Raw genomic sequence first — 24,069 nt, forward strand, 5'->3', positions numbered from 1 at the left:
TAATAACAAAAGTTGAGTCTCGATTTACGGATCCATCAGTCCAGCCTAACCCCATCCAGTCCCATGGGTTAGCCAACCGCCCAACCACTGTAGTGATGGGATCCAATTAAGAATTTGGTTAGGTTTTGTCCCGGATACCAAGGAAAAGAGTTCCAAAGCCCCCTAGCCAGAAGTTCATGCAAAATAAAACTAGTCACACCACTTACACACCCAATATGAAATTGCCTTTTCACAGATTCAACTAGTTTTAAAACAATCCTTTAATAAAACCATAGTATCACTGATCACCATCTTCCAAATTATCCGGTTGATTCAATATCCCATCATTCCTTCATCAGAGTATCTATGGCATCATTGGCAACTAGAACGCTCACCACCTGTCCACTCAGGGGCCGTTTCAATAGTTCCTAGCCCATAATACTCGGTAATATAATCACTTATCAAGATGGACTCTCGTTGAAGATCAGAAAGATCAACCAACAGATCCATATAAAGAGCCATGGACTCATCCGTTTTGAGGACCAGCAAGGTCAGTCAACCAGATCCATGCCCGGTTTCAGAAAACAACTCTTACTCCTTGTTCCAATATCTTCCTCGACGCACGCGTAGGTATCCTGGGCGACCCAGAGCCCGAGCACCGTATGGTCAGCACCCTCTAGGATCCTTCGCAGGTGACCTAGCGCTTCACTCATAGGCCGCTTCCTTGGCCCCTCATCCACCGTACCGGAAGCTCACCATTTTAATCGCACCGAGGCAGGTCAAGACCTCGGCCGACCTTGCTGCGTGAGACGTCCTCCATTGACTCTCCGTCACAGCAGTTGTAACTTTATCAGTTAGGTCTCCACGACCTTGATCATAAGACGGTCAAAATGCTTTCCCAGCATTCTTGACATAAAACAGTCATTTACAAACAGTCACAAAATACAGTTTCTATATCGAATTTCGTCTTTCCACATTATCCCTCCTCAAACCATACTTACCTTACAAATTGCTTGATTCTTTGTTCATGGTAGAGGCCCCCAACCAATCAATTGGTTTAGTATGTTGATGGAGCCACCAATGGGATTGAAGAAAGAGGGAAGTGTCAAAAACTAGTGAATTATTAAAGAATTCACGGTTCTTGGCTTAGGTGGAGTAGAGTAACAATGCATAAGACACTATATTTTTTTCAACAAGTGAAGGCTTCTATTTATAGAAAAAATTGAGTTCCTAACTAAACAAACTGATTCTAGAATTTTCCAAGTCAGTTTGGTCACTTTTTGACCATTTTTAGGTCAGTTAAGCTAACTTTTTGGAACTAGACTTGAATAAGGAGAGAGGAGAGATGAAATATCTCAATTTTTATGAGTTTAAAACTCATTCAAGCATGTGAAATATGCACCTCCTTCAAAGAACTCCCCTTCCTTACATATGTGTCAAAATGGAATCATTATACCCAAAATATCTCATATTTTTAATATTGCTCATAGTTTTTTTTACTAATAAACCTTGTACATTTTTAACTCTTCATCTTATGTGAAATATGCACCTCCTTTAAAGAACTCCCCTTCCTTACATATAAGTCAAAATGGAATCATCATACCCAAAATATCTCATATTTTTAATATTGCTCATAGTTTTTTACTAATAAACCTTGTACATTTTCAACTCTTCATCTTATGTGAGCATTTACTCATTTTTGGATACCCAAAATATCTCATATTTTTAATATTGCTCATAGTTTTTTACTAATAAACCTTGTACATTTTTAACTCTTCATCTTATGTGAGCATTTACTCATTTTTGGGTATCTTCTTTTACAATTTGGATTTATCTCCTTCCTACACATGGATTGATGCTATTGGCCCATAGGAACCTTAATTGGACCATAATCCAAAAAATTCTGAAAATCTAGACCCTTAGACTAAGGTTCTTTATACCTATTTCCAATTAATTCTAATTGCACATTGGAAAATTCTTTCTGAATTTCTGTTTCAGGGGAATTCATTTTAATAAGGTGAGTTATTTTTCTATCCAAAAATATTCAAAATCTGAATATTCTCTCTCTAGAATATTTTCTCTCTCTAAGTTAAAACAGTTAGAAACAAGGTCTTTATATTTCTGAAGAGGGATTGATTTTACAGGGGAAGATACTAGACATCAAAAAGGGTTGGGGGAGGAATCTTACAACTTGCAAAACAAAGAACCAAAAAAAAAACAAAAACATTTATCATCCCTCAACACACACACACACACATCTCACAACCAAGAGGAGAGAGGAGGGAGGACAAAGATGGAGGCGAACCTGCTTGAGTGGTAAGGAAGTGGAGAAGAGCTTGGGAGAGAGAAAGAAGCTGCAAAACAAAGAACAAAGCAAAAAACAGAAACATTCATTATCCCTAATCACACACACACACACACATCTCACAACCAAGAGGAGAGGGAAGGGAGGGCAAAGAAGAAGGCGAACCTACTTGAGTGGTAAGGAAGTGAAGAAGAGCTTAGGAGAGAGAGAGAACTTGCAAAACAAAGAAGAAAGAAAAAAACAAGAAAATTATCCCTAATCACACACATAGACATTTTACAACACATGTACATGTGTAACCAAGAGTAGAGGGGAGTGAGAGCAAAGGAGGCATACCTGATGAGGTAGCGAAACGCGCACGCGCGAATAAAAATGCATAAAAAAGCGAGGTTCTATTTTACTATAAAAACTTGCACCATCAATATATGCGTTGAACTAACCATCGAAAAGAGCGTTGAAATCAGGGTGGAAAAAAGCATCAAAAACATAAATTTTCCACGCTGTTTCGACGCTTTTTTTCACCCTGATTTCGACGACCTTTTCCACGATTATTCCCATGACCTTTTCGACGCTTATTTTGACAATCGCTACTTTTCATTCAAATTCAAAATCTTTCCAGATCTTGCGTGTCCTCGTAAGCATTCGTTTCCATTGCAAATCAATATGGAAACCATGGATGACGTCACACCATCAAATTTTGTTGATTTAGAGGAGGACACTTTGTCCATGTTCTCGCTCTGCAAATACCAAGTGGCTCGACGTCGACGAATCTACATGATCATACAAAAAAATGAAAAATATTTTCGATGGAGCGATTATAACATCTAATTAGTGCCAATGCATGCTTCAGCAGTGAAGACGAACCAGCGAATATCTGGACTAAACGATTGAGACCAACAAGAGTAGCCACAAACGAGATGATCCAACAACCCGAGGACTCACTTGAGGCGGATTCGGAGCAAATGCTACAACATGACATGGATGACATGATAAATGCCTTACACGATGGAACAGAAGATCGTGGTTTGGAACACGAAGGGGTAGAAGAAATCACACGACGTGTGGAATACGCTTCCCAAGAAGAGAAAGAGCTATGCAGGCTTGCTCATCTTCCACTATAACATGGAGGAGCACGTGTCTGTTTTACGCGCTTGCCTATCCATATTGAACTTGCAATCGATTTTTGTATGGTCTGATACGAGCGTATCAAAAAATTTTACGTAAGTGATGATATCATATGCAATTAGTGAGTTACGTACCTTTATATGCATTTTCTTAGCCTGTCTATTTTGTGTAAAAGCTTATTGAAACATCAAATATTGCCAGAAGATAATGAGATGCCAGTGGACTGTAGTCGAGCAAAAATAATGTTGCACTCGATTGGTATGGACTATAGCACACACCATGCTTGTCCAAATGATTGTATTCTTTATCGACAAGAATATAACAATGCAGTACAATGTCCGCATTGTGGTACATTGAGATATAGACAAGATGTGCAAGGAGAAAGGGTACCAGCAAACGTTTTACGATGCTTTCCCATCATCCCTCGGATTAAAACAATGTTTAAGTGCAAATCCATTGCAAGACTAATGACTTGGCACCATAACACTAGGTCCAGGGATGGTGTTATGCGTGTGACCGCAAATTCCCCTGCTGGAAGCACATTGAAGAGAAGTGGGTAGCCTTTCAGGAGGAGGCTCGCCATATTTGCCCCGGACAGTATGGATGGAGTGAATCCATTTGGTCTATGAAGTTCATCATGGAGTACATGGCCCGCAAATTCCCCTGCATGGAAGCACATTGAAGAGAAGTGGGTAGCCTTTCAGGAGGAGGCTCGCCATATTTGACTCGGACTAGTGTTGGATGGAGTGAATCCATTTTGTCTACGAAGTTCATCATGGAGTACATGGCCTGTTTGTCTAGTTAACTATAATGTTTCACCATGGCTAGCGATAAAAAAAGGGCATCTTTTATTGTCTTTGATAGTTCCTGGAAAGTACAAGGTGAAGAACATGGATGTGTATTTAGCCCCTTGCGCACGTGCAAGACGGTGGAGCACCGGTTGCGGGCCAACGTGCGGGGGCACATGCGACGCAAGGGCTCGTGTAGAGGCACGCGACACGTGTCGCTTAAGCCACGTTCGTCATCGTTTAAGCGACGTGTTTTGAAAGACCCGTCATTTTGGGCCCATCGCTAAGGGGGGGGAGTTTGTTCTAGTGATTGTGTAACACATTGATGAAACATCATCGAGTGTGCGATCTCCTACAATGCATAGGTAAGGTTATTAGAACTATTAAATCATACAAGGAAAAGATGCAATCTCATTTGTTTTCAAATCTACTGTTTACAGTATTTGCCACTTTGAAAACACACTACCCCATCAAATGACTCAGCAAGGTTGACCTAATTGAAATTTCATGTCGGACGAATCAAATGACTCAGCAAGGTTGACCTAATTGAAATTTCATGTCGGACGACCGTATTGAGCATTCCTTTGGTGACGAGGCTAAAAACTTCCAAAGGCTAGAAATAGAAACTTCCAAAGGCTCAAACAGAACGCTCAATGATCGAGTACTACTTCACACAGGACATTCATTAAATCATACTCCCCCCCTCTCTCTCTCTCTCTGTGTCTGTGTGTGTGTGGAAACTACAAATGGCAAGCGCATCTGCTGAACAGCTGCCTTCAAGATGGGAAAAACAGCTCTAGTGACAGGAGCCACCAAAGGCATCGGTTAATGATCTCTACTGAAATTGAGAGTCAATATTTCACTCCACGTGTTTTACGAGTCTTCTTATGGGATTATATGCAGGAAGGCCATAGCCGAGGAGCTTGCAGGGCTAGGAGCGTCGGTCTACGTGTGTGCTCGGTCGGAGAAAGATGTGGAGGTGGCTGTGCGGCCGTGGAAGCGGGCCGGGTCGGACGTGAAGGGCTGTGAGTGTGCAAACAATTACTGGTGGCAGCTCATCTCTGTCCGGTACAGCAGCGTTGACGTGCCGGCGGACTTCCTCTCTTTACGTTTGCCCATCCCCTCCTCAAGGCGTCCGCCCACGCCTCCATCGTTTTCACCTCTTCCATCGCTGCCTCTCTCGCCACCCACCCCCAGAGTGCTCTCTACTCTTCATCAAAAGGCAAGCCACATGCATATCCATGCGCTTCATATATTTGATTCTTTCTCTAAGCTCCATGTTTTATCAGCTCCTTTTCACACTGTTTCTTCATTTTTTTTGCAGCCGCAGTTAATCTGTCGACGAAGTGTACCCTGGAGCAACAGCGTTCACTCGAATATTGTCTTTGGTCCACTCGCAAGCCAAGCTTCTTGGGAGCTAGGTGAGTTTTCTCGTTCTCTCGTTCTCTCTCTCTCTCTCTCTCTCTCTCTGCACTTAACCGCCTAGATTGGTAAACTCCATCATTTACACTTGGAGTCGAATGGTGACCTTCCTCATGTGTTTGTAGTCGTAGGCGTTTCAGACCGCCCACAATTGTTGACTAGATTGGTGAACTCCCTCATTTACACTTGGACTAGATTGGTGAACTCCCTCATTTACACTTGGACTACGGGTTTCAGCCCGCCCACAATTGTTGACTAGATGGGTGAACTCCCTCATTTACACGTGGACTAGATTCCCCATTTACACTTGGACTAGATTGGTGAACTCCCTCATTTACCTTTCCCACTTTTTTTTTAAAAAAAAAGTGGTTGATTCCTTTTGATTTCGATGCCACCATCGTGGACAAAACCTGTTTCACATTCTTTCATCTAGTTCATGTAATCAACATGTTTGAAACTAAGTTTGTGGATCAACATGTTCAAGACTCATGCCCCCCACCCCCTTCTCCCCTTGAGGGTGGGAGGCTGACTAATGCGGACATTATCGATGTTGGACGTATGATGTGGTATTGGGTGAGGGATTTATGAAAGGAGGGAGAAGCCTACTCATGTGTCACTTATTACTGGATGTGTGATGATTCTATATGTACATTCTTGAAGTTCTTTTGAAGATTTAATTGACAATGGGACCATGTGAGGTAGATGCTTACACAAGAGCTTATAGCTATGATAAATTCTCGGACACCCCTAGCACGTGTTGGTGAGGGAAAGGAGATTGTAGAAACAATGGCTTTTCTTTGCATGCCTTGCTCTTCCTTTACAATCACTAGGATGATTTTCACCATGGATGGAGGCATGACTGCTCACAACTTTGTCTAGATTGACAAGCATTTGTGGTCTCCACTGTATTTTTCTAATATATTTTTAGGTACACTATCAATGGTGTGGAAGACGATATTTATGGCTTGTTGAAATGTTAGAGAGAATTTAAGGATATCATTTGTTGGAATTATTTTAAGAAGCAAAATATTGAACGAAATAATATCTTGTTATAGTATGGAGAACAACTTGCATTTGCTAGCTTGCTATATTTCATAAAAGTAGTCCTGCTCAGAGTTTATCTCCCTAGTCAGCATAATTTGCATACCCCAACCTTGTGGAGTACCCTCAGCTTACTGTAAGTAAGCACTTACATCCTTGTGGAGTACCCTCAGCTTATTGTAAGTAAGCACTTACTTTATGGGTTTTTGAACTAGAGTTTTCTTTATGCTATATTGGAGAATTATTTTAGCCTTTTGCACAATAGATGAAAACATTACTTTACTTTAGTTTTTGTAAGAGTTTAAGAAATACATAACTTCGTGGAGTATAATATATAAAAAATTGATTTAGTAGGAGAGAAATGACATAACAAACCTACAGAACATGAGATGAATGAATGAATTTGTCTTGTTAAGTAGGTATTTTGTGTGGGAATAGTGATTTAAAAAAAAGTAAAAATTTTGATTCACAAGAGAAATGATGCCGTTGATAGATATAGCTCCCAAGCGGACAAATCAACTAAAGTTGATCCGTTCCAACACGTGTTGTCACCCACTCAACTTGTCATCAAAGCTCTAGTGGGGCCTCACTCTGATGATGAAATCTCTTTATATACCAATAGTCTAGCCAATATTCTAGCTCATGCAAACTCTATTTCCATGCCAGGCATGTCATCATTTGCTCATGATGCCACTAATTATGATTGATGATGATGATGATGGTGATGGAACCTTACTGTTGTGACGATCAGTCTCTTTCGAGCCCCGAGGTGGTTTGTAGCACTGAGCTATGGTGGTAGTGGGTCAGCTACTATAAATGGGTTCTTCACTATAAATATAACTGCAAATATGACACAACAAGTGACACCTTTGGTGGCTCATGGCTTTTGCCAAGTTCTAGGAGAAGTTTTAATAGAAACTTATTCTCCGAGGTAGCCCTTCTGCTCCCTAGATGGACGTTCCAACCACCTTTCTCCATGGCATTTACACTAGATGGACGTTCCAACCACCTTTCTCCATGGCACCCTCAATGAAGAAATCTATATGAAGCAACCTCCTCACTTTGTACGTTATGTATAGGCAAGCCTAGGAAGCATGTATTACCAAGTCACTTGAACAAGACCGGACTTATGCTTTGCATCCAACCTCATGCATATGCCCGGCATTTAACACTAACAGGTCATAAAATGACTCTTCAAATATCTCAGTAATATATATATCTTTATTGGTATTTTTTAAAAAAAAAACATGGCCGTGTTTAGGGCTAGAAACTTCCAAAGGCTCCTTACAAATAGAACGCTGAATGATCGAGTACTTCACATGTTCACGAGTGTAGGACATTCATTAAATCCTTCTCTCTCTCTCTCCCTCTCTCACTCTCTCTGTCAACCTGTCTCTGTGGAAACTACAAATGGCAAGGGCATCTGCTGAACAGCTGCCTTCAAGATGGAACTTGGTGGGCAAAACAGCTCTAGTGACAGGAGCCACCAAAGGCATCGGGTAATGATCTCTAATAAAATTTTTTGTTGGGGGTCAATTTTTCACTCCACGTGTTTTTGGAGTCTTCTTATGGGATTATATGCAGGAAAGCCATAGCCGAGGAGCTTGCAGGGTTAGGAGCGTCGGTCTACGTGTGTGCTAGGACGGAGAAAGATGTGGAGGAGGTTGTGCAGGCGTGGAAGCGGGTCGGGTTGGACGTGGAGGGCTGTGTGTGCGACGTGTCGTCCATGGATTCGTGCAAGCAACTGGTGGCAGCAGTGTCAGATCATTTCACAGGGAGGCTCGACATATTGGTAATAATTTTGTTAACGCGCTTAATTTTCCTCGATCATGGCGTAATTAAGGTGGCGTGCAGGTGAACAACGCGGCCTTCATCTCTATTTTCCAGTACAGCAGCGTTGACGTTCAGGAGGACTTCCTCTCTTCGATGATGCGAACCAACTTCGAGGCGGGCTTTTACATTAGCAAATTTGCCCATCCCCTCCTCAAGGCGTCCGGCCAAGCCTCCATCGTTTTCATCTCCTCCATCGCTGCCTCTCTCGCCATCCAACCCCAGAGTGCTCTCTACTCGTCATCAAAAGGCATGCCACATGCAAAAGGCTTCACGTATTCGATCCTTTCTCTAAGCTCCACGTTTTATCAACTCCATTTCGCCCATTTTTTGCAGCCGCAGTTAATCAGCTCACAAGAAGCTTGGCTTGCGAGTGGGCCAAAGACGGTATCCGAGTGAACGCTGTTGCTCCAGGGTACACGCATTCAGACTTCATCGACAAGGTGAGTCTCTCTCTCTCTCTCTCTCGTAGGGGTTTCAGACCGCCCACACTGTTCTCTCTCTCCCTCTCTTAGAAGTTTCAGACCGCGGGACTAGATTGTTCAACTCCCTCGCTTACCTTTCCCACCTTTTTAAAACAAAAAGGGTGCCTCTTGATTTTGATTCCACCATCCTGGACAAAACCTGTTTCACATTCTTGCATCTAGCTCATGTTCATGATAGCCGGCTTGAATTGACGAGATCCTCGGATCAACGTGTCTGAAACTAAGTGTGTAGATCAACGTGTTTCTCGTGTGTCACTTACAGGATGTGTTGATGATTCTATACATATATTCTTGAAGTTCTGTCGAAGGTTTAATTAACAATCGAACCATGTGAGGCAGGCGCTAACAACAGAGCTTACAACTATGCTCAATGCTCGGACACCCCTAGCACGTGTTGGCGAGGCAAAAGAGATTGCAGAAACAGTGGCTTTCCTTTGCATGTCTTGCTCTTCCTTCACCACTGGAAGCATTTTCACTGTGGATGGTGGCATGACTGCTCACTGTTTTTTCTAGATGAACAGGTGTTTTTGGTCTCATGACCGCTCACTGTCTTTTCTAGATTAACAAGTGTTTTTGGTCTCTAGTTAAGAGATACATAATTTTGTGGAATATAATAATTTAAAGAGGTTGGACCCGCCTTAAAAAAATTGGCCAAACAAAAACAAGTCGATTCTTGATAAATTGTTAAGCCATGTTAGAGCTATTATTTCACTAAGATGAGACACTCAAAGATGGAAGTCAATTGTTATAAATAAAATGTGTGGCTACCTCTTCTCCATTTGTAAAACTTATATAAGGGATGGTGTTATATAAGCTCACTCATGGATTTTTCTTGTTTGAATATGAAACCAACTTTGATATACTTTTGTAAAAAGTTGATTCTACATACTTGATAAACTTCACTTGTGGGTACATGTTGAAAATGACCCAAGCTTTCTTTCCCTCACCAATCAACTTTCCTTGCCTCACCCATGAATGTGATCTTCACCATGTTTAAGTGCTATGTTTAAGTGCTAGGTATTCTTGACTAGAGAATTTTTTATGGGCTTTTCTCTTCTAGATGTCCTAGAAGGTTATCCATAAGAATCACATAAAACTAGTAAAAGTAGTCACTCTCCCCTTTTGTTGTTTGATATCTGTAAATCTCTTCTCCAGTCTCTACATGGCATACTTCTAACATTCTAGTTATCCTCCTTGTAAAAAAAATGGCATAACCTACCAATAGAACATGAGACGAATGAATTGGTCTCATAAAAGTAGGTATTTTGTGTGAGAAGATCGATTTAAGATAAATTTTTGATTTAGCAAGAGAGAAATGATATGACAAACCAACAGAACATAAGATGAATGAACGAACTTGTCTCATAATAGGTGTTTTGTGTGGGACAATTGATTCAAAAGAAAATGATTTACCATAAGAGAAACGATGCCATTAATATATATTCGAGATTCGTTTAATATGTTTCCTCAATTTTGCCATAGTAACTATGCTCTTAATCAAAATGCAGCCTAAACTCACTTTCACCACAGTAATTATTCTCATTTTAATGTAGCATATAGAATTTATAAAGCTGAAATATGTTCTAGCCCTCTTCATCATTGAATGAAACAATGTGTGAACTCGGGCAGTCTGGCAGATAGACCTTCTTCATCTATTGAGGTTAGTGATTTCCAACACTTGTTTTCACCCACTCATAAACTCATCATCCAAGCTCTAGTGGTCCTCACTTTGTTAATGAAACCCCTTTATATACCTATAGTCTAGCTAGTATTTCAGCTCATGGAAACTCTAGTGCCATGGTGGGCATGCCATTGTCTCTGCTTGTGATCATCTACTTACGATGCCACCGGCTATGATGATAAAATTAGCTTAATTATTTATTAATTAAACACTAAACAAATGGATGCATCATTATCACTACAACGAAATGACAATATAGTAGCATTATTATATATAACTACAAGCCTTGGCAAATGTCTAGGTCATCTCATTACTACTACAGGCACTACTATATTCGCTGTGCAATGTGACTTAGCAGCATTATTAGCAACAAAAACACACTGCTAGTAGTGTTACTAAGCAGTAAAATAACGTTACCGAGCAATGAAAAAATGCAAGTAATAAGCTGTTGAAATGGATCTAGACCAAATATCAAAGAAATCAACACATGAAGTCCAAATCTAGCATCCATTCATCAAAAACATATGAGAAATCCATGTGATTATGATGAAAAGGGAAGAAATCCACATGCACATGTAGCAAAGAAGGTATGTGCATAAGGCCTAAGTGATTTAACCTCTCACCAACCATGAGGATGGCTATTAACCGTGCCATGAACCCTAGACCATGAAAGGCCATCTCCATGAAAGGAGCCAAGAGTACATGTAAGTGTCCAAGATATGAATGACTAAAAGATCAATACAATGAACCTAAGGCCCTATTTATAGTAGCCTTGGCAATGGCCCATTATTTACATATTTGGGACCGTAGTTTTGGCTCATTACAAATCATTTACATATTTGGGACCTTAGTAGTTTTGGTTCATTACAAACCATCCCTTCCCAAAGATTTTGTCCTCAAAATTATACAAGATATCTACAAATCAACATAGCCTCAAACAAAATCAATGGGAAGTGGTAAAGGTCCAAATTATGCTCTCCAAATGTAAGGAAGTCCATAACAATGCATATGTGTGGAACTTTTGTGGCAACCCTTGTTGTAGATGAAATCCTTTGAAAAATTCTTCCAAAAAAATTCATGAAATAGGCCGCAAATGATGCATACACTTTAGCCAAACATTTTCCGCATCATATTCTTCCTTTGTGATGACCATTGAAGCTTTTTGGAGTAGAGCGTTGACCCCAACAATGGACCTCACCGAAACTATCCAAAAATTACAACATGCCTATAATCCCAAGTATTGCCCATTTTCTCCATACAAATCATGCCACTTTGAGAAACACCTTCTTAAATAATTCCATATTGTTGCGCATACTCCAAATATTTTCAAGTATCCTCATCCATGAGCAATGTGGAACTAGACCCTCCAATCATGAAAGAAGTTCTCTTAAAGCATAGTGGACTATTATGGTAGCCCATGTCAATGTCAAAACCACTTGCAAATATCTCATGATGAGAACACTTCAAAATGAGACCCATATGACATGTGCATGATGCCAAAGCATCTAAATATCACAAACTACCGTCATAGTCACCATTAGAGCTCATTGAGATCACCAAAAGACTCCAAAAAGTGCCTCTACCAAATCTGTCCAAAAAAATTTAGAATGCACATCTTCCATTATAGGAGTCATAAAAGCCCATATAATGAATATCAAATGGCCCAACAGTCAACCACATCCTCACATAATAGATATTGTTGTTGCACCTAAGAAAGTGGTTGTCATGCATCCTCATCCACAATTAAATGCACTAAAAATGTGAACGGATTCCTCTTATAGATGAATCTCACCATCGGGGTCAAATGGAAATGTATCCTTTTGAAATGCTTTGTCATCCACAATGCGACCATTATTCCAACCAGCGCGGTCAAATGGAAAATCTATAAGTACCACCCTGAAGATGAAGTAATCCACACAACTACGACTTCATGGACAAAATGTAAATCCAAGACATGTAGAATCCAAAGCAATGGCTTTCAAACTGCCTAGATCGAATAGAGAACATAGAAGGCCCATGTCGGTGATGTGACTAGCTAATCCTCCTGGATCAAATTGATAAGCACAACCATGAAACAATTTTGTGACCTCCTGGATCAAAAGGAAGACATAACGGTACATCCAACAATCCGGAATACAAACCCAACACCACCTCAATATGATGTACTTCATTATCAATGGTCATAGCACCGAATCCTCTTATCTCATAGGAATGGAATCAACAAAAAATAAAGTCACATGCTTCATAACTAGAATCCCCCATAAGCATAGGTGTCATCCTCAATGAAAGATCCCTGCCCCCTCTGCACAACGAATTCGGGGGTGCTACCAGCGGAAGTAACACTTCTTACGCAGGGCAGAGCCTCTCACTCGGGGCCTCGCCCACCGGATATCCGGACAAGAGACAAATCCCTCGATTCTTCCAAAACCGAACCTGGAAAATCTTTCCTCGCCTAGAAAGCACGGGCGATTCCTCCCATTAGGGTAAATTTGGACTCACTTTTGGGCCTTTTAAGCTCTTTGAGATTTTAGGGAATATTCCATAAGGACCAATGAGGGTGAGGCTTCCGTTTACGAAACTTTTGAGGTTACATTTTGGTGGGGAGGCCATAACTTGAGCATAAAAACTCCAAATTTGTCGGAGGTTGGTGCGTTAGAATCCTCTCATCAAGATCTTTCCAATGATATGTTACATGATATAGTTTAGAGGTACTATGGATAGAGTTATCCATGATCCCCCTTTTCATAATAGAATGATGACTTGACATTTCTTAGAGGGTCCAAAAATGAGCACATTTTCTTAGAGGGTCCAAAAATGAGTCCACATTTTCCCTAATGAGGATATTTTTATTCTAACGTAGTCAAGAGCCTTAACTAACCGAACAGATCCGACCTAGCCCGTAAGTCATATGGTCAGATCAAGGAAAAGACTTGTACTTGGATCATAGAGACCAATGCTTTTTTCCTCATCAAGAGGCACAGCCGTTGATTCTTTTCCATAGAACAAGGACTGTCTGGGATTTACTTCATCTATCATACCATAAGAGACTTGAGTCTCATTTTGGGGATCCATCAATCCAGCCTAACCCCATCCAATTCCATGGGTCCAACCACTGTAGTGATGGGATCCAATTAGGAATTTGGTTAGGTTTTGTCCTTGGTACGGAAAAGAGTTCCCAGGCCCCCTAGGCCGGCACTTCAAGCAAAGTTCAAGATAGTCACACCACTTACACACCCAATATGAAATTACCTTTTTCACAGATTCAACTGTCTTTAAAATAATCTTTTATGAAACCATAGTATCACTGATTATAATCCTCCAAAATATACAGTTAATCCTCCAAAATATACAGTTAATTTCCAATCAGTCCTTCATCGGTGTACCTATGGCACAAGTGGCAACCAGAATGCTCACACTTTTAGGGGCCTTTTCAATAGTTCCTAGCTCATAGTACCTAGAAATATATTCACTTATAAAAATCCAGATGGACTCTCCGTTGAAGATCAACAAGATCAACAAGACCAACCAACAGATCACATAAAAGAGCAATGGACTCATCCGTTGAGGACCAGCAAGGTTAATCAACTAGTCCCATGCTCGAGTTCAGAAAACAACTCTAACACCTTGTTCGATTTTCTTCCTCGACGCACGCGTGGGTATCTTCGGTGACCCAAAGCAGCCCGAGCACCGTATGTTCAGCACCCTCTAGGATCCTTTGCAGGTCACCTAGCGCTTCACTCATAGGCTACTTCCTTGGTCCCTCATCCACCGTACTAAAAGCTCACCATTTAAATCTAACCGAGGCTGGTCATCAAGACCTTGGCCGACCTTGCTACACGAGACGTCCTCCATTGACTCTTCATCAACTATTGCAACTTTATCATGTAGGTCTCCACAGCCTCATTCACAAGACGGTCAAAATTCTTCCCCAACATTCTTGACATAAAACAATCATTTAAAAATAGGTCATAAATATAGTTTCTATAACGAACTCTCGTCTTTCCACATTGTTTCACATCAATCTACATTTCTTAATCCACGTCCAATCATATATGTATTCCCATAATCCTTCATCCATTCTCATCCAATCACATCATATTCCATCTCATCACATTTATCCTTATCACATCTCATCCATTCGCATCTACCCATGTCCACATCTCATCACATTCCATTCATTCACATCACATCTATCCCGATTCACATCACATCACATCCATTTCATATCTACCCTGATCCACATCACATCACATCCATTTCACATCACATCTCATCCATTCACATCTATCCCGATTCACATCACATCCATTTCACATTACATCTATCCCGATTCACATCACATCCATTTCACATTACATCTATCCCGATTCACATCACATCCATTTCACATCTTTCGTGATTCACATCACATCCATTTCACATCACATCTCATCCATTCACATCTATCCCAATTCACATCACATCTCACATTTCACATCACTTCTCATCCATTCACATCTATCTCAATTTACATCACATCACATCACATCCATTTCACATCACATCTCATCCATTCACATCTATCTCGATTCACATCACATCACATCACATCCATTTCACATCACATCTCATCCCTTCACATCTATCCCAATTCACATCACATCGCATCACATCCGTTCATATCCATCACATCACATCCATTCACATTCATTTATATCACATCCATTCACATCCATTCATATCCATCATATTTATTCTCATCACAATCCCATCACATACATTCTATCCACATCATATCTAATTCATACACATCCCATCTCATTCATCCACATCCATCCAGTCATTCACATGCACGATTATTCACATCCATCCATTCACTCACATTCACATCTATCACTTCACATCTCATCACATTCACATCCACATCCCTTTGCAGCCACATCCCTTTACATCACATCACATCTTATCAAATAACCTCACATCTCATTCTCATCTCATCATTCACATCCACATTCATTTACATCACATTCTTTCACATCCATTTCCTTTACATCTCATCCTTTCACATAACCTCACATCTCATTCTCATCTCATCATTCACATCCACATCCATTTACTTCACATCTCATCCACATCCATTTACTTCACATCTCATCCACATCCATTTATTTCACATCTCATCCATTTACTTCACATATCATCCACATTCATTTTCATCACATCCCATTCATATCTCATCACATCCATTCACATCCATTCCCATTTGGTAGCTCTTTTTCATCAATGTGTTACATAATCACTAGAACAAACTCCCCCCTCCCCTTAGCGATGGGCCCAAATGACGGGTCTTTCAAAACACGTTGCTTAAACGATGACGAACATGGCTTAAGCGACACGTTTTGAATGTAATAATGAAGCGTCACAAATCTCTGTTTGCAAACAGCTGTCGCATAAGCGATGAACATTTACACATCGTTTAAACGGCATTGATAGCACTACAAAAGAAGGCCCTATTAGCAAAGTTTATTTGTAGAATTTTACGTTATGCCTCTATAAGCGTTGTTATTAGCACCGCTAGATAAGTGCCACTATTAACATCGTTATTATCACTGCTCAATGGCACTAGTTAAACGTCACTATAAGTGTCGCTCGGTGGTGCTCTAAAAATGCCGTGATAAGCGCGGCTTAGCGATGCTAGGAAAAAAAATAAATTTTAACCCAAAAAACCTTGACGAACATCCAAATGTTATTGAACTAAAACAACAAAATCATTAAATAGTTATACAAACCGATCAATGTGTACATATGTTATGAAGATATATATTTAATTTAAATCAGCATCAAATCCATCTTGCAAAATCCATGCATGCCAATTGGTCTATGCCTACATCCATCATTTTGATGGCTCCTATATCAATACAAAGTCCTATTCCACTACTTAAACTCATAAAAATTGAGATATTTCATCTCTCCTCTCTCCTCATTCAAGTCTAGTTCCAAAAAGTTAGCTTAGAGAGAGAGAGAGAGAGAGAGAGAGAGAGAAGACCCATCCATCAATAATCTTAAATCTTATTACATTATCTTTACCAACTTTTTCAATGGAATGCATTTCAATATTTCCCTAAAAATGAAACACTTTTCCTCGGAGCTCCTACATCTACTACCCACAATGTAAAAGCCATCTAATAATCCCAATGCCTCTTTGATTAAAAGAAGCTTAAGATTGTCATCTAGCCTGTGAGGATCGTCTAGCCTGTGAGGATCTAAGACTATATATTAAATGTATCGAGGATTAATATCATCCCACCCATCAAGGCCAAGAACTTCCCATTTTGGGCTACAATGATATCCAAAAAAGACCAATTGTGGCATCTCCTCAAAGAAGATCGTATCCAACAATTTGTTATTGTCATAGGTCAACTTCAAGATATTTAATGATATTTCTCTACATGAAACATAATCAAATTATATATTAATAACAATCATAGAGATAATAACATTTTTTTATACTTAGAGATATTTTAATAACAATCATAGAGATAATAACATTTTTTTATACTTAGAGATAATAAGAAACAATAAAAAATACTTATACAATCTACCACCAATGGTTACTAAATAATAACACAACCATGTTTATTTTCGAAGAAGCTTATGCTTTGGGACACATTTGATGACCTCATCGAATACTTGTCGTGCTTGATCTCTATCACCATAGACATTATAGTCTATTTCATAGCGATCAATCAAGCCCAAGTTTTCTTGAATAATCATGAGCGTAATATTTTCATCTAATTTATCTGAATCTAATCGTATAGTAATTTGGAAAACATCGTTCCAATTAACAGCATAAACTAGCCATGGCCCAGACCAACTTGAAACATGGAAATAACGACACTCAAACTCGGCAACCCGGAATTCACCCTTTTCTCAAAGGAAAGATGTGCTAAAAAAAATGCTAGCCACCTCTTCCATCTGTAAATCATACATACAATTATATAAGTAAGTAGAAGCATGAATACTATATATGTCGAGGTGTGTCAAATATACTAATGCGAATACATCATGTGTGTACACCCATACATTTGGGTGCTTAACCTTTGTGTGTGTACATGTGTGTTTTACTCACACACACACACACACACACACAAATACATAAATATATATATGATTATTACACACACATATATATAAGATAATTATATATATATATATATATATATTATACACACACATAAGATAACTATATATATATATATATGTAATTACTATACACACAAATATAATTACATAAATATAACACATATATATATATGAGTGTATATATACATATATATACATACATACAAATGTACATAAATATATATCAACACACACATACATATATTACACACACACATAAGATAACTCTATATATATTACTACACAAACACACAAATATAAAAGATAAATATAAATACATAAATATAACAAATATGTGAGTGTATATATACATATATATACACATATATGTATATGTATAACTATATATACATACATACAAATGTATATAAATACATATATACATACATAAAAATGTATATAAATGCATATAAACAAACACACACACATGTCGTTTTCAAATTTTAAATAATCATTTATTTTATTTTATAAAATACATAAATATATATAAGATAATGATATATATATGTACACACGCACATACACACATACACATTAAAAAAAAAATTATACTATACTACAATGAAGGAGTTTTTGCCAATATCTTTACATATAAATTCGGAAAGATAGAATGAAAAAGAGAAAAATTGCAGATACAAATAGCAAAATCATAAACCCAAACCTAACTTTTAAATAATAAATTTAAGGGCATGTCTTCTACAATGAATTAGAGGGGAAAAAAAGAGGAAACAAACTTGCAATTAATCGTACCTTTAAAATATTAAACGTGTGGGTGTGTGTGTGCACATATGCATGTATGTATTCGCATATATATACACATGTGTGTGTATGTGGGTATGTACACATCTGCACGTCATGTTTGGGTGTGTGTTTGTGTGTGAGAACATGCATGCGCTCTTATGAAGTGTAGAATACTCTCTCTCTCTCTCTCTCTCTCTCTCTCTCTCTCTCTCTCTCTCTCTCTCTCTCTCTCGCTCACACACACACACACACACACAAATAAAAACATGCACACACTCAAACTATTTCAAAGCTCAATCATTCATAACACTTTTAAAAACACTTTCAACATAACACATGCACACCCACAAAATACTCTCTCTCTCTCTCTCTCTCTCTCTCTCTCTCTCTCTCTCTCTCACACACACACACACACACACACACACACACACACACACACAAACACACACACTTCACTAAATTTTAAAATTAGTAAAACCATTCAAAGTTCTCTCTCTCTCTCCCCCTCTCCCACACACACACACACACATAAAAAAACACGCACACACTCAAACTATTCAAGATACTCTCTCTCTCTCTCTCTCTCTCTCTCACACACACACTCTCAAAATGATATATACAAAATTTAATTTTAAAATACACACACAAATGATATATATTATTATTACACACAAATGATATATATATATATATATATATATATATATATATATATATATATATCCTTTATATATATATATATATATATCCTTTATATATATTATATATATATAGGATATATATCATATATATATATCATATCTATATATATGATATATATATATCTGCATGCCCACCTGGGACTGCATGCGCACCACCCACAAAATTGGGGGAGATAAAGGTTATGCAAACGGGCTTACCTCAGAAGACGCATGCACAACTCGGGGGAGCAGTCTCGTTGTAGAACTCGGGGACTGCACAGTGTAGAAAAACCATAGATTTCTCTCTCTCTCTCTCTCTCTCTCTCTCTCTCTCTCTCTCTCTCTCTCTCTCTCTCTCTCTCTCTCTCTCTCTCTCTCTCTCTCTCTCTCAGTGTTGTTTAATTAACCATGCATGTTTAATTAACCATGCATGTTTTGCAGGTTGAGAGAGAGCCCCGGCAGATGAAGACAGAGCGAGAGAGCTGGACCAAGGGGAGATAGGGGAGGTGCATGCTGCTCTCTCTCTCTCTCTCTCTCTCTCTCTCTCTCTCTCTCTCTCTCTCTCTCTCTCTCTCTCTCTCTCTCTCTCTCTCGCTAATCTGCTAATCTGTTGCATGTTTTGATGATTAAGTTGATTAGATGCATGTTTTGTTTGCAGGTTGAGAGAGACTTACCTCTACAGATGAAGAAGGAGTGAAAGGCGAACGCGAGGTTGATCAAGATAGAGAGAGTTGAGATGCTGTAAGTTTCCGAGCTGTTTGGGGAGGCTTCTTGAGAATCGATTTTGAGGTTTCCTAGCTGCTGCCTCGCTCTGGCTCCTTCAATTGGCTGCCGCCTCGCTTTGCCGCCTCCTTCAATTGGCGCCTCCTCTCTCCTCTGCATCCGCCTCCTGCAATGAAGTTGGCACAGTGAACGGTCCACCTCCCGCAGTGAAGTTCGCAGTGGCTACATGTACAGACATGGTTGCATGGCCAAAAAATGGCAACATGTGTACATAGAATATTTAGCCCTATAAAGATATAGTAGATGATTTAACAGCTCTAATAACCTTAATGTATGATTGATGCAACTCATCTACCCCCTCTATTCACTCTATGCCCATTAATTAATTAATGGGATAAGGTTAATTAATTAATTAACCTTTGCGTACCCTTGCCCAACTTGCCTCAACCACTCTCCCTCGCCCCAGCTTCCCTCGCGTTGCCCAAAAGTGAGCCCTCACCTCTAGCACCCTCTCCTCGTCCCTCTTCCTCCCCCCTAGCCCTAGCCCTCCCCTCTCCCTCTCTCTCATTCCACGCTAGCCTCCCCTCCATCTCCGGCTCAAGCACCTTTTATACCACTCGAAGTCGACGTCCGATGAATCTAGAAGGCACTAGATTTTTGCCTTAGGTTATCGTAGCTTTAATTCTTTTGTTCGAAATTTTATGCTTGACAATTTATGCGCATTAATTAATTAATAGCAAACCAACATTTTGGTGCCATATTAACCTTGCTTAAGCATTATAGGACATCGCACACTCATTGGGGTGATGTTTCATCAATGTCTTACACCATTTTGATTTTATTTATTTGTATTATGGTTTGGTTTCAAATTAGAGTAAGTTGCTCACACACACCCTCTTGTAAGGGGATAAATATATGCATGAAAAATATTAGAGAAACATGGTAGTGATTTTTTTAAGAAGCCAACCGAGCTGGTGGTGGTTTTGTTGGAGTGTATGCAAGCTTCACTTTGCCATCTTCGACTAGCTCCAAGGTGGGGGCCTGATAAAATTAAACTTAAGATCATCATATTTAGTCTTTTGTGATGTTTAGGATGTTTTTCTAACATAATATGGATTAATTATTGATAAATTAGGGTTGGAAAATTCCAAATTTATGGAGTAGATGTTGTATGTAGATGCCTTCTTTTACTGCCATAGTTGAGAGATGTATTCTAAATCTTTCTCCATAACCAACACAAGACATTTTTCTAGCTCGTGCAACTAACTCTTATCATTTAATAAGGTGTAGTGTGTGGAAGAGTTGTCGTATAGATTCTCTTTTGAAGATAATATCAGGTATCTAGGGCTTCTTCCCAATAAGAGTTTGGGAGGCCATAAATATATAACATTGCTTTTGTTAAATTCATGAGGGTCATACACAGCACTATAAGTTGGTGTTGGATCCCATGGTTTTGGCAATAATGGCTCAATTCAAGAGAAGTGTATTATCTATTCTTAGAGTCTTAATAGTTAAGTCCAGTAAGTTTTTAACAAAGGTTTTATATGCCTTGAAATGATATAAGGATTTGGACTTACGTTACAAGAATAAAACCATGGTGTATTTCATATAGTTCTCTAAAAAAGTCAAGAAATAGATAGAGCATGTAAGTGAGATTGTTAGCATTGGATCACACAAATCAGAGTGGGAGTTGTAGTGGTAGTGTAGTTTGACTATGTGATCTATGAATGGGATGGTGAGTTGATTTTTCTAATAGGCATCCTTTGCATATATCTTTAGGAGCTACTTTAAAGTGCAAGCCATGAACCATCTCTTTGCTTTACATTTGTTTAAGTATGTGCATATTGAGATGCTCAAGGTGACTCCTGGAGTGGAGATCAATGTAGCAACACACACATAGATACAGGCTATAGCAAGCAAGAAGAGATAGATGGAAGCACAACACTCAAAGTCGATTGATGAGAATGAGTGCAGTACAAGTGAAGTGACATGATAAGATCACTTACACTCTCGCAAGAGTGCATACATACGCTCGGGAAAAAAAACCTTCTAAAGAGGGAAAAAAAGCCATGGGCCATTATTAGCCTGCATCCACACATCATTACCATATAAACGCTATAAATCTCCCATGTAGTGATGATATGAATATACAAGGATCATGTGGCTAATCAATCCTCAATGGCATAAGCCCAAAGCTTTGTGAAAAGCTTCAAACTTCTCTCATGAGAGAGCCTTTATAAACATATTTGCTACATTGTCATGTGTAAAGATATAAGCCAGGGTAATCTCTCCTATAGAAACAATGGGCCATAATGATAATGCACCTCAATGTGCTTTGTGTGAGCATGAAACACTGGTTTCTCTTGCAATGGCTAATGCACTTTGGCTATCCGTGGAGATGGAGGTGGGAGACTTTTGTCCAACACCAAGATCTGCCAAAAGGCGTACACACTCCATAGTCATTGTAAAAGCTACCTTGTACTTAGCTTCAGAGCTTGAGGTGGCCACTGTTGGCTTCTTCTTACTGAGCCATGATATACATGAATCACAGAGATGAAAGAAAAAGCCACCAGTTGACACTCACGTGTCATAACATCTAGCCCAATCATAGTCATTAAAAGCATGCAATTGAACATCACCCCCCTTAGCATAGAATAAGCCAAGGGACTCAGTGCCTTGTAAGTATCTTAATACTTGCTTGGGAGTCTACCAATGCTTACTTCCAGGACTTGCTCAACTGGGAGACCCCAAACTGAATGTCTAACCTTGAATTATATAGATAGATGAGGCACCCAATAGCCTACTAATAAAGTGAAGCATCAAATGGATCACGTACACCCTGAAGACTAAGCCTAGCACTTGCCTCTACTAGTGTAGCAATTGGCTTATAGTCTTCAAGACCAAACTGTGTAAGTAGTCTGCGTATGTAATTTGAATGCAACATCACAATACTATCATCACGTTGCATAAATTGTATGTCCAAATAATAATGCAATGAGCCCAAATTTCAGCCAATGCCTCCGCAATGGGATTGTACTTCAAAACATCCATGCAAATCAACATAGGACATGCTTATGTATAGTGGCTGTTGAATAGTATTACCACCATTATTAAGAAGGCATGCCCAACCCTATCTTCTAAGACATTTGTTGAAGCTTTAAATCCCTTTTTTTTTTTGCCATGGAAGTATTACTTACATGAGTTTGTTGCTTTTTATCACCTTTTGCAAGCTATTAGTAGAGCATGAATTTGTCTCTTTTTGTCAACCTTGTGATCTGTGAGTATAAGTAAACATAAAAGTATATCAAGCATAAGCCCATCGGAAGTCATTTCTCTCTCCCAAGCCTCTCTCTTGAGAGGTGTTTAGTTTAAACTTGGAGAGGTTCATGAGTCATGCTACTCTGTCTTGAGGTGTGACAATTTACTTCAGGGATTTCGGCCACGCTTGCAGTCCAGCTTGATAGGGAGAGGAACTATACCTCTTACAACAATGGGGGAGGGGGGAAGAATTCGAGTTCATATGTAACCAAACACCCATTAGCTGACTAGGGAGGGCAAATCAAAATTCATTATGTAGTACCCAAAGCTCCATGAATAGTGCAACTTTTTTGCTGTTGCTTGGTTTGCTCCTCTTGTAAGTGAAATTTGAGTACTTAAACCTCCAAGAAGCGCCATTTTTGCATTAGATTTTATATTAACTAGATACGTGGATGAAAGTGGTGAATTGGTAAGCGAGGTGACTACTGAATTTGAAGCCTTTTAATAATCTATTTAGAGAAGCAACATCAGTAGCACACAACAGCATAAAATGAAGCATCTCTGCAAACAGCACACAACAACGGCTCCTCTAGCTTATAACTAATGTCCACCTGCATAATAATCTTTAGTAGACAAACACATATAGCAATAGTAGCATCTGCTAAGCAGCACATGGTCACGCGTGCGTACACACACACAAGACCTCCAACACAAAAATAAGCAGAGAAGGATTTGATATTTATTACCTTACATGTACAACAGCATAATACAAATATGTGATCACCAAAATTGGGTGGACATTAGTCCTTTCTCCATGCCCCGAATATAATCGTACAAGTTACGCATCTTA

General features: G+C 39.2%; 1 protein-coding gene across 2 annotated transcripts; it reads left to right on the top strand.

The window, feature by feature from the left end:
• Positions 1–7,971: 7,971 nt before the first annotated feature.
• LOC147603365 (tropinone reductase homolog At5g06060-like) lies at positions 7,972–9,554 on the top strand. 2 transcript variants are annotated; one of them, XM_086796862.1, is made up of 5 exons: positions 7,972–8,159; positions 8,245–8,452; positions 8,515–8,740; positions 8,827–8,933; positions 9,315–9,554. In XM_086796862.1, exons 1-5 carry the CDS (start codon positions 8,071–8,073, stop codon positions 9,486–9,488), a joined length of 804 nt encoding a protein of 267 aa, XP_086652988.1. In that variant the 5' UTR covers positions 7,972–8,070; the 3' UTR covers positions 9,489–9,554. The 2 variants fall into 2 exon arrangements, with proteins under 2 accessions (XP_086652988.1, XP_086652989.1); XM_086796863.1 differs by having other exon boundaries at positions 8,548–8,740.
• The last annotated feature ends 14,515 nt before the right edge of the window (positions 9,555–24,069 follow it).

The sequence above is a fragment of the Cibotium barometz genome, chromosome 64 (genome assembly GCF_041138505.1).
Source record: "Cibotium barometz isolate CiBa-2024 chromosome 64, ASM4113850v1, whole genome shotgun sequence".
Lineage (NCBI taxonomy): Eukaryota > Viridiplantae > Streptophyta > Polypodiopsida > Cyatheales > Cibotiaceae > Cibotium > Cibotium barometz.